Source organism: Oncorhynchus clarkii, chromosome 9 (assembly GCF_045791955.1).
Source record: "Oncorhynchus clarkii lewisi isolate Uvic-CL-2024 chromosome 9, UVic_Ocla_1.0, whole genome shotgun sequence".
Lineage (NCBI taxonomy): Eukaryota > Metazoa > Chordata > Actinopteri > Salmoniformes > Salmonidae > Oncorhynchus > Oncorhynchus clarkii.
Window position 1 is genome coordinate 8,504,094 of NC_092155.1, and position 12,500 is coordinate 8,516,593.

A 12,500-nucleotide genomic window follows, 5' to 3' on the forward strand; every position below is an offset into this window, starting at 1 on the left:
AAACCCAACCCAACCCTAGCCCCAAACCCTAACCCAACCCTAGCCCCAAACCCTAGTCCCAAACCCTAACCCAATCCTAGCCCCAAACCCTAACCCTAGCCCCAAACCCTAACCCAGCCCTAGCCGCAAACCCTAACCCAACCTTAACCCAACCCTATCCCCAAACCCTAACCCAACCCTAGCCCCAAACCCCAGCCCATTCATAGCCCCAAACCCTAGCCCAACCCTAGCCCCAAACCCTAACCAAACCCTAGCCCCAAATCCTACCCCAACCCCAACCCTAGCCCCAAACCCTAACCCCAAACCCTAACCCCAAAGCCTAACCCAACCCTAGCCCCTAACCCTAACCCCCAACCCTAGCCCCTAACCCTAGCCCCTAACCCTAACCCAACCCTAGCACCTAACCCTAGCCCCAAACCCTAACCCTAACCCAACCCTAGCCCCTAACCCTAACCCTAGCTCCAAACCCTAACCCTAACCCAACCCTAGCCCCAAACCCTAACCCAAACCTAGCCCCAAACCCTAACCCCAAACCCTAACCCAACCCTAGCACCAAACCCTAGCCCCAAACTCTAACCCAACCCTAACCCAACCTTAACCCCAAACCCTAAACCCAACCCAACCCTAGCCCCAAACCCTAACCCAACCCTAGCCCCAAACCCTAGTCCCAAACCCTAACCCAATCCTAGCCCCAAACCCTAACCCTAGCCCCAAACCCTAACCCAGCCCTAGCCGCAAACCCTAACCCAACCCTAACCCAACCCTATCCCCAAACCCTAACCCAACCCTAGCCCCAAACCCCAACCCATTCATAGCCCCAAACCCTAGCCCAACCCTAGCCCCAAACCCTAACCAAACCCTAGCCCCAAATCCTACCCCAACCCCAACCCTAGCCCCAAACCCTAACCCCAAACCCTAACCCCAAAGCCTAACCCAACCCTAGCCCCTAACCCTAACCCCCAACCCTAGCCCCTAACCCTAGCCCCTAACCCTAACCCAACCCTAGCACCTAACCCTAGCCCCAAACCCTAACCCAACCCTAGCCCCTAACCCTAGACCCAAACCCTAACCCAACCCCAGCCTCCAACCCTAGCCCCAAACCTTAACCCTAACCCTAGCTCCAACCCCTAACCCTAACCCTAGCCCCAAACCCTAACCCTAACCCTAGCCCCAAACCCTAACCCTAGCCCCAAACCCTAACCCAACCCTAGCCCCTAACCCTAGCCCCAAACCCTAACCCTAACCCTAGCTCCAAACCCTAACCCTAACCCAACCCTAGCCCCAAACCCTAACCCTAGCTCCAAACCCTAACCCTAACCCAACCCTAGCCCCAAACTCTAACCCTAACCCTAGCCCCAAACCCTAACCCTAACCCTAGCTCCAAACCCTAACCCTAACCCTAACCCTAGCCCCAAACCCTAACCCTAACCCTAGCCCCAAACCCTAACCCTAACCCTAGCTCCAAACCCTAACCCTAACCCTAACCCTAGCCCCAAACCCTAATCCAACCCTAGCCCCTAACCCTAGCCCCAAACCCTAACCCTAACCCTAGCTCCAAACCCTAACCCTAATCCAACCCTAGCCCCAAACCCTAACCCTAGCTCCAAACCCTAACCCTAACCCAACCCTAGCCCCAAACCCTAATCCAACCCTAGCCCCAAACCCTAACCTTAACCCTAGCTCCAAACCCTAACCCTAACCCAAACCCTAGCCCCAAACCCTAACCCAACCCTAGCCCCAAAACCTAGCCCCAAACCCTAACCCAAAACCTAACCCAACCCTAACCCTAACCCTAGCCCCAAACCATAACCCCAAACCCTAACCCAAACCTAGCCCTAAACCCTGACCCAACCCTATCCCCAAACCCTAATCCAACACTAACCCAACCCTAGCCCCAAACCCTAACCCAACCCTAGTTCCAAACCCTAACCCAACCCTAACCCTAACCCAACCCTAGCCCCAAAACCTAACCCAACAATAGCCCCAAACCCTAGCCCCAAACCCTAACCCAAACCTAGCCCCAAACCCTAACCCAAACCTAGCCCCAAACCCTAACCCCAAACCCTAACCCAACCCTAGCACCAAACCCTAGCCCCAAACTCTAACCCAACCCTAACCCAACCTTAACCCCAAACCCTAAACCCAACCCAACCCTAGCCCCAAACCCTAACCCAACCCTAGCCCCAAACCCTAGTCCCAAACCCTAACCCAATCCTAGCCCCAAACCCTAACCCTAGCCGCAAACCCTAACCCAACCCTAACCCAACCCTAGCCCCAAACCCCAACCCATTCCTAGCCCCAAACCCTAGCCCAACCCTAGCCCCAAACCCTAACCAAACCCTAGCCCCAAATCCTACCCCAACCCCAACCCTAGCCCCAAACCCTAACCCCAAACCCTAACCCCAAAGCCTAACCCAACCCTAGCCCCTAACCCTAACCCCCAACCCTAGCCCCTAACCCTAGCCCCTAACCCTAACCCAACCCTAGCACCTAACCCTAGCCCCAAACCCTAACCCAACCCTAGCCCCTAACCCTAGACCCAAACCCTAACCCAACCCCAGCCTCCAAACCCTAACCCTAACCCTAACCCTAGCCCCAAACCCTAACCCTAACCCTAGCCCCAAACCCTAACCCTAACCCTAGCTCCAAACCCTAACCCTAACCCTAACCCTAGCCCCAAACCCTAATCCAACCCTAGCCCCTAACCCTAGCCCCAAACCCTAACCCTAGCTCCAAACCCTAACCCTAATCCAACCCTAGCCCCAAACCCTAACCCTAGCTCCAAACCCTAACCCTAACCCAACCCTAGCCCCAAACCCTAATCCAACCCTAGCCCCAAACCCTAACCCTAGCTCCAAACCCTAACCCTAACCCAACCCTAGCCCCAAACCCTAATCCAACCCTAGCCCCTAACCCTAACCCTAGCTCCAAACCCTAACCCTAACCCAACCCTAGCCCCAAACCCTAACCCAAACCTAGCCCCAAACCCTAACCCCAAACCCTAACCCAACCCTAGCACCAAACCCTAGCCCCAAACTCTAACCCAACCCTAACCCAACCTTAACCCCAAACCCTAAACCCAACCCAACCCTAGCCCCAAACCCTAACCCAACCCTAGCCCCAAACCCTAGTCCCAAACCCTAACCCAATCCTAGCCCCAAACCCTAACCCTAGCCCCAAACCCTAACCCAGCCCTAGCCGCAAACCCTAACCCAACCCTAACCCAACCCTATCCCCAAACCCTAACCCAACCCTAGCCCCAAACCCCAACCCATTCATAGCCCCAAACCCTAGCCCAACCCTAGCCCCAAACCCTAACCAAACCCTAGCCCCAAATCCTACCCCAACCCCAACCCTAGCCCCAAACCCTAACCCCAAACCCTAACCCCAAAGCCTAACCCAACCCTAGCCCCTAACCCTAACCCCCAACCCTAGCCCCAAACCCTAGCCCCAAACCCTAACCCAACCCTAGCACCAAACCCTAGCCCCAAACCCTAACCCAACCCTAGCCCCTAACCCTAGACCCAAACCCTAACCCAACCCCAGCCTCCAACCCTAGCCCCAAACCTTAACCCTAACCCTAGCTCCAACCCCTAACCCTAACCCTAGCCCCAAACCCTAACCCTAACCCTAGCCCCAAACCCTAACCTTAGCCCCAAACCCTAACCCAACCCTAGCCCCTAACCCTAGCCCCAAACCCTAACCCTAACCCTAGCTCCAAACCCTAACCCTAACCCAACCCTAGCCCCAAACCCTAACCCTAGCTCCAAACCCTAACCCTAACCCAACCCTAGCCCCAAACTCTAACCCTAACCCTAGCCCCAAACCCTAACCCTAACCCTAGCTCCAAACCCTAACCCTAACCCTAACCCTAGCCCCAAACCCTAACCCTAACCCTAGCCCCAAACCCTAACCCTAACCCTAGCTCCAAACCCTAACCCTAACCCTAACCCTAGCCCCAAACCCTAATCCAACCCTAGCCCCTAACCCTAGCCCCAAACCCTAACCCTAACCCTAGCTCCAAACCCTAACCCTAATCCAACCCTAGCCCCAAACCCTAACCCTAGCTCCAAACCCTAACCCTAACCCAACCCTAGCCCCAAACCCTAATCCAACCCTAGCCCCAAACCCTAACCCTAACCCTAGCTCCAAACCCTAACCCTAACCCAAACCCTAGCCCCAAACCCTAACCCTAACCCTAGCCCCAAACCCTAACCCTAACCCTAGCTCCAAACCCTAACCCTAACCCAACCCTAGCCCCAAACCCTAACCCTAACCCAACCCTAGCCCCAAACCCTAACCCTAGCTCCAAACCCTAACCATAACCCAACCGTAGCCCCAAACCCTAACCCTAACCCTAGCTCCAAACCCTAACCCTAACCCAACCCTAGCCCCAAACCCTAACCCTAACCCTAGCCCCAAACCCTAACCCTAACCCTAGCTCCAAACCCTAACCCTAACCCAACCCTAGCCCCAAACCCTAACCCTAACTCCAAAACCTAACCCTAACCCAACCGTAGCCCCAAACCCTAACCCTAGCACCAAACCCTAACCCTAACCCTAGCCCCAAACCCTAACCCTAACCCTAGCTCCAAACCCTAACCCTAACCCAACCCTAGCCCCAAACCCTAACCCATCCCAACCCTAGCTCCAAACCCTAACCCTAACCCAACCCTAGCCCCAAACCCAACCCTAGCCCCAAACCATACCCCCAAACCAAACCCCCAAACATTAACCCCTAACCCCAACCCCTAGAAATAGCATTTGACGTCGTGGGGACAAACTAAATGTCCCCAGTTTGTCAAATGTATGTTTGTTTACTATTCTTGTGGGGACTTCTGGTACATAGTTTATAAACCACTGATCTTTACATACACCAGTACAGCCTACATCTAACCCAACAACTAGGGCTGTTTTCAGAGCCAACACACAGAATCCTGTCACCTCGGGGTGGTAGAGGGGGAGGCAGGGTGGGTAGAGGGGCAGGCAGGGTGGGTAGAGGGGCAGGCAGGGAGGGAAGAGGGGGAGGCAGAAAAGTGGGTTGAGGGTGGGGCTTCTGAGAACCGAACTGTCGAGGGGGCAGAGCTGGAGGCATTATACCCGGTTCTGAAGCAAAGGAAACAGACACAGACTGTTACAGCACTTTGTGACATCTGCTGATGTAAACAACAACAAAAAGGAGCTTTACAAATACATTTGATTGACATCATCATCATTCGTAACACCACATGTGGGTGGGTGAGAGGAAACGTCTGATGAGAATGAGAATCTAGTGTGTGCGGTGTCGTGTCTGTACAGTACCTGGCCGGGAGATGACCGCGATGCGATTGTCGTACATGTGCTCTTTGACAGACAGTCTAAGGGGTTCACCTAGACCTGGGGTCACCCCCTCACCTGACCTCCCCTCTACACTCTCTGGTCTCCAATTGCACACTACATGACTGCAGGCAAACTCCATCTTGGGGAGAGAGAGAGAGTGTACTTTAACCATTCATACATTGTTACAACACTGTATGTATATATATATATATATATATATACAGTGCCTTGCGAAAGTATTCGGCCCCATTGAATTTTGCGACCTTTTGCCACATTTCAGGCTTCAAACATAAAGATATAAAACTGTATTTTTTTGTGAAGAATCAACAACAAGTGGGACACAATCATGAAGTGGAACGACATTTATTGGATATTTCAAACCTTTTTAACAAATCAAAAACTGAAAAATTGGGCGTGCAAAATTATTCAGCCCCCTTAAGTTAATACTTTGTAGCGCCACCTTTTGCTGCGATTACAGCTGTAAGTCGCTTGGGGTATGTCTCTATCAGTTTTGCACATCGAGAGACTGAAATTTTTTCCCATTCCTCCTTGCAAAACAGCTCGAGCTCAGTGAGGTTGGATGGAGAGCATTTGTGAATAGCAGTTTTCAGTTCTTTCCACAGATTCTCGATTGGATTCAGGTCTGGACTTTGACTTGGCCATTCTAACACCTGGACATGTTTATTTTTGAACCATTCCATTGTAGATTTTGCTTTATGTTTTGGATCATTGTCTTGTTGGAAGACAAATCTCCGTCCCAGTCTCAGGTCTTTTGCAGACTCCATCAGGTTTTCTTCCAGAATGGTCCTGTATTTGGCTCCATCCATCTTCCCATCAATTTTAACCATCTTCCCTGTCCCTGCTGAAGAAAAGCAGGCCCAAACCATGATGCTGCCACCACCATGTTTGACAGTGGGGATGGTGTGTTCAGGGTGTTGCTTTTACGCCAAACATAACGTTTTGCATTGTTGCCAAAAAGTTCAATTTTGGTTTCATCTGACCAGAGCACCTTCTTCCACATGTTTGGTGTGTCTCCCAGGTGGCTTGTGGCAAACTTTAAACAATACTTTTTATGGATATCTTTAAGAAATGGCTTTCTTCTTGCCACTCTTCCATAAAGGCCAGATTTATGATTGTTGTCCTATGGACAGAGTTTCCCACCTCAGCTGTAGATCTCTGCAGTTCATCCAGAGTGATCATGGGCCTCTTGGCTGCATCTCTGATCAGTCTTCTCCTTGTATGAGCTGAAGGTTTAGAGGGACGGCCAGGTCTTGGTAGATTTGCAGTGGTCTGATACTCCTTCCATTTCAATATTATCGCTTGCACAGTGCTCCTTGGGATGTTTAAAGCTTGGGAAATCTTTTTGTATCCAAATCCGGCTTTAAACTTCTTCACAACAGTATCTCGGACCTGCCTGGTGTGTTCCTTGTTCTTCATGATGCTCTCTGCGCTTTTAACGGATCTCTGAGACTATCACAGTGCAGGTGCATTTATACGGAGACTTGATTACACACAGGTGGATTGTATTTATCATCATTAGTCATTTAGGTCAACGTTGGATCATTCAGAGATCCTCACTGAACTTCTGGAGAGAGTTTGCTGCACTGAAAGTAAAGGGGCTGAATAATTTTGCACGCCCAATTTTTCAGTTTTTGATTTGTTAAAAAAGTTTGAAATATCCAATAAATGTCATTCCACTTCATGATTGTGTCCCACTTGTTGATTCTTCACAAAAAAATACAGTTTTATATCTTTATGTTTAAAGCCTGAAATGTGGCAAAAGGTCGCAAAGTTCAAGGGGGCCGAATACTTTCGCAAGGCACTGTATATATCACTTTTGTATATTATCTACCTCACTTGCTTTGGCAATGTTAACACGTTTCCCATGCCATTAAAGCCCCTTGAATTGAATTGAATTGAATTGAATTGAGAGAGAGAGAGAGAGAGAGAGAGAGAGAGAGAGAGAAAGGGGGGTGAAGAGAGAGAGAAAGAGTGAGAGGGTGAAGAGAGAGAGAGAAAGGGAGGGAGGGTGAAGAGAGAGAGAGAGACAGAGAGAGACAGAGAGAGAGACAGATAGAGAGAGAGAGAAAGGGAGGGAGGGAGGGATGGTGAAGAGAGAGAGAGAGAGAGAGAGACAGAGACAGAGAGAGAGACATCAGCGCCACAGGCAACTTCCACAAAGCTGTGAACGATCTGAGAGACAAGGCAAGAAGGGCATTCTATGCCATCAAAAGAAACATAAATTTCAACATACCAATTAGGATTTGGCTAAAAATACTTGAATCAGTCATAGAGCCCATTGCCCTTTATGGTTGTGAGGTCTGGGGTCCGCTCACCAACCAAGACTTCACAAAATGGGACGAACACCAAATTGAGACTCTGCACGCAGAATTCTGCAAAAATATCCTCCGTGTACAACGTAGAACACCAAATAATGCATGCAGAGCAGAATTAGGCCGATACCCACTAATTATCAAAATCCAGAAAAGAGCCGTTAAATTCTACAACCACCTAAAAGGAAGTGATTCACAAACCTTCCATAACAAAGCCATCACCTACAGAGAGATGAACCTGGAGAAGAGTCCCCTAAGCAAGCTGGTCCTGGGGCTCTGTTCACAAACACAAACACACCCTACAGAGCCCCAGGACAACAGCACAATTAGACCAAACCAAATCATGAGAAAACAAAAAGATAATTACTTGACACATTGGAAAGAATTAACAAAAAAACAGAGCAAACTAGAATGCTATTTGGCCCTAAACAGAGAGTACACAGCGGCAGAATACCTGACCACTGTGACTGACCCAAAATTAAGGAAAGCTTTGACTATGTACAGACTCAGTGAGCATAGCCTTGCTATTGAGAAAGGCCGCCGTAGGCAGACATGGCTCTCAAGAGAAGACAGGCTATGTGCTCACTGCCCACAAAATGAGGTGGAAACTGAGCTGCACTTCCTAACCTCCTGCCCAATGTATGACCATATTAGAGAGACATATTTCCCTCAGATTACACAGATCCACAAAGAATTCGAAAACAAATCCAAATTTGAAAAACTCCCATATCTACTGGGTGAAATTCCACAGTGTGCCATCACAGCAGCAAGATTTGTGACCTGTTGCCACGAGAAAAGGGCAACCAGTGAAGAACACACACCATTGTAAATACAACCCATATTTATGCTTATTTATTTTATCTTGTGTCCTTTAACCATTTGTACATTGTTAAAACACTGTATATATATATATAATATGACATTTGTAATGTCTTTACTGTTTTGAAACCTCTGTATGTGTAATGTTTACTGTTAATTTTTGTTGTTTTTCACTTTATATATTCACTTTGTATGTTGTCTACCTCACTTGCTTTGGCAATGTTAACACATGTTTCCCATGCCAATAAAGCCCTTGAATTGAATTGAATTGAATTGAGAGAAAGGGAGGGAGGGAGGGAGGGTGAAGAGAGAGAGAGAGAGAGAGACAGAGAGAGAGAGAGAAGGTGTGTGAGAGAGAGAGAGGTAGAGAGGAAGTATCAGTTATTTCTCTCAACCTCAGCCATTTCTTCATACCCATTCACCTTTGTCATCAAAAACAAAGGCCATAACCTTTCTACTTCAGTCTCTCTCTCTCTCTTTCTCTGTGACCCTTTGATGTTTGCAGATCTGTAGGGTCTGGATAGGTATAAACAGTATAGTAGTGGGGTCTGGATAGGTATAAACAGTATAGTAGTGGATCTGTAGGGTCTGGATAGGTATAAACAGTATAGTAGTGGGGTCTGGATAGGTATAAACAGTATAGTAGTGGATCTGTAGGGTCTGGATAGGTATAAACAGTATAGTAGTGGATCTGTAGGGTCTGGATAGGTATAAACAGTATAGTAGTGGATCTGTAGGGTCTGGATAGGTATAAACAGTATAGTAGTGGGGTCTGGATAGGTATAAACATTATAGTAGTGGATCTGTAGGGTCTGGATAGGTATAAACAGTATAGTAGTGGGGTCTGGATAGGTATAAACAGTATAGTAGTGGATCTGTAGGGTCTGGATAGGTCTAAACAGTATAGTGGTGGATCTGTAGGGTCTGGATAGGTATAAACAGTGTAGTGGTGGATCTGTAGGGTCTGGATAGGTATAAACAGTATAGTAGTGGATCTGTAGGGTCTGGATAGGTATAAACAGTATAGTAGTGGATCTGTAGGGTCTGGATAGGTATAAACAGTATAGTAGTGGATCTGTAGGGTCTGGATAGGTATAAACAGTATAGTAGTGGATCTGTAGGGTCTGGATAGGTATAAACAGTATAGTAGTGGATCTGTAGGGTCTGGATAGGTATAAACAGTATAGTAGTGGATCTGTAGGGTCTGGATAGGTATAAACAGTGTAGTGGTGGATCTGTAGGGTCTGGATAGGTATAAACAGTATAGTAGTGGATCTGTAGGGTCTGGATAGGTATAAACAGTATAGTAGTGGGGTCTGGATAGGTATAAACAGTATAGTAGTGTATCTGTAGGGTCTGGATAGGTATAAACAGTATAGTAGTGGATCTGTAGGGTCTGGATAGGTATAAACAGTATAGTAGTGGGGTCTGGATAGGTATAAACAGTATAGTAGTGTATCTGTAGGGTCTGGATAGGTATAAACAGTATAGTGGTGGGGTCTGGATAGGTATAAACAGTATAGTAGTGTATCTGTAGGGTCTGGATAGGTATACACAGTGTATTAGTGGATCTGTAGGGTCTGGATAGGTATACACAGTATAGTAGTGGATCTGTAGGGTCTGGATAGGTATACACAGTATAGTAGTGGATCTGTAGGGTCTGGATAGGTATAAACAGTATAGTAGTGGATCTGTAGGGTCTGGATAGGTATAAACAGTATAGTGGTGGGGTCTGGATAGGTATAAACAGTATAGTAGTGGATCTGTAGGGTCTGGATAGGTATACACAGTATAGTGGGGAAGCTTCCACCTTACGGATCTACAAACATTGAAGGGTTCATGTGTGTTACTCTCATTTCCTGGTGTAAGAGAAACGTGTCACTCTGGTTACAGACATGAGATTAAGGAAAATCTAGTTTCACGCAAATAAATGTCCACTTTTATAGATAACTTTTGTGATAGTTTAACTGGATCTAAAAACAGAGATGAATGGAAATCTCAGATAACCTTTTGGTTGTCTCTGTCTATGTCCGTTAAAACACAGTATCTTGTTAAAATTCTTGTTGTGTCTCGGGTATAAAAAAAAAAAAAATCTATTCTGTAACAGAATCTGCCAGGAGATCATGATGTCACACAGTGTTATTGTTATGTTAGAAAACACAGGTACCTGAGTTCTGGATGAAAGGGTTGACTTGTCGAGAGAAAGGAACCGGTCCTCCTGAGTTGTGTCTGTCTGTTTTGTCCGTCTGTTCGTTTTTTTCCCCTGTCCGGCCAACTTCCTGTCCAGCCAACCACCACGTTCTATGTGTGCGTATGTTGTGTGTGAGATGATGTGTGTGTGTCTGTGTTTCAGAGAGAGTGTGCGTGTGAGGCAGGAAGTGAGCCGATCAGTAGGGATAGTGGAAACAGCAACTTAAGAAACCAAAAACACTGTGCTAGAGAGAGAGAGAGAGAGAGAGAGAGAGAGAGAGAGAGAGAGAGAGAGAGAGAGAGAGGTGTGTGTGTGTGACAGGAAGTGAACCGATCAGTGGTGAGGGTGGAAATAGAAACTCAAGAAACCAAATACATTGTGCTGGAGAGAGTCCCAAACCTTCCATAACAAAGCCATCACCAACAGAGAGATGAACCTGGAGAAGAGTCCCCTAAGCAAGCTGGTCCTGGGGCTCTGTTCACATACACAAACACACCCTACAGAGCCCCAGGACAACAGCACAATTAGACCCAACCAAATCATGAGAAATCAAAAAGATAATTACTTGACACATTGGAAAGAATTAACAAAAAAACAGAGCAAACTAGAATGCTATTTGGCCCTAAACAGAGAGTACACAGTGGCAGAATACCTGACCACTGTGACTGACCCAAAATTAAGGAAAGCTTTGACTATGTACAGACTCAGTGAGCATAGCCTTGCTATTGAGAAAGGCCGCCGTAGGCAGACATGGCTCTCAAGAGAAGACAGGCTATGTGCACACTGCCCACAAAATGAGGTGGAAACTGAGCTGCACTTCCTAACCTCCTGTCAAATGTATGACCATATTAGAGACACATATTTCCCTCAGATTACACAGACACACAAAGAATTAAACTCCCATATCTACTGGGTGAAATTCCACAGTGTGCCATCACAGCAGCAAGATGTGACCTGTTGCCTCAAGAAAAGGTCAACCAGTGAAGAACAAACACATTGTAAATACAACCCACCTTGTAAATACAACCCACCTTGTAAATACAACCCACATTGTAAATACAACCCACCTTGTAAATACAACCCACCTTGTAAATACAACCCACATTGTAAATACAACCCACATTGTAAATACAACCCACATTGTAAATACAACCCACATTTATGCTTATTTATTTTCCCTTTTTCCCACCTTTATTTAACCAGGTAGGCTAGTAGAGAACACCTTTATTTAACCAGGTAGGCTAGTAGAGAACAAGTTCTAATTTACAATTGCGACCTGACCAAGGTTAAGCATAGCAGTTTGACACATACAACAACACAGAGCTACACATGAATGAACAAAACATAGTCAATAATACAGTAGAACAAAAGAAAACAAAAAGTATATATACAGTGAGTGCAAATGAGTTAAGATAAGGGAGTTAAGGCCATAAATAGACCGTGGAGGTGAAGTAATTACAATATAGCAATTAAAACACTGGAATGGTAGATGTGCAGACGATGAATGTGCAAGTAGAGATACTGGGGTGCAAAGGAGCAAGATAAATAAATAAATACAGTATGGGGATGAGGTAGGTAGATAGATGGACTATTTACAGATGGGCTGTGTACAGGTGCAGCTCTGACAGCTGGTGCTTAAAGCTAGTGAGGGAGATATGAGTCTCCAGCTTCAGAGATTTTTGCAGTTCGTTTTTGTACTTTACAGTTTTTCTTAATTGCTAAAACACTAAAACCCATTGGCTGAACAAAGTTCTCAGTTGCCTGGACTCATTTAGCTAATTATACAGTCTGTTGTCAATACCTTAAACCATTTCACATGGTAAAACACAATTTGCAGA

General features: G+C 47.0%; 1 protein-coding gene across 1 annotated transcript in view; it reads right to left on the reverse strand.

Annotated features, from left to right (window-relative positions):
• LOC139415814 (circularly permutated Ras protein 1) overlaps nucleotides 1-10,829 on the reverse strand; it is a 45,562-nt gene extending 34,733 nt beyond the window's left edge. Inside the window, exons 1-3 of the mRNA XM_071163929.1 lie at nucleotides 10,639-10,829; nucleotides 5,302-5,458; nucleotides 4,945-5,106 (exon numbers count right to left, since the gene is read on the reverse strand). Coding sequence (XP_071020030.1) covers nucleotides 4,945-5,106; nucleotides 5,302-5,458 — 319 coding nt within the window. The 5' untranslated portion in view covers nucleotides 10,639-10,829. The remainder of the gene's footprint in view (nucleotides 1-4,944; nucleotides 5,107-5,301; nucleotides 5,459-10,638) is intronic.
• Nucleotides 10,830-12,500: the final 1,671 nt, after the last annotated feature.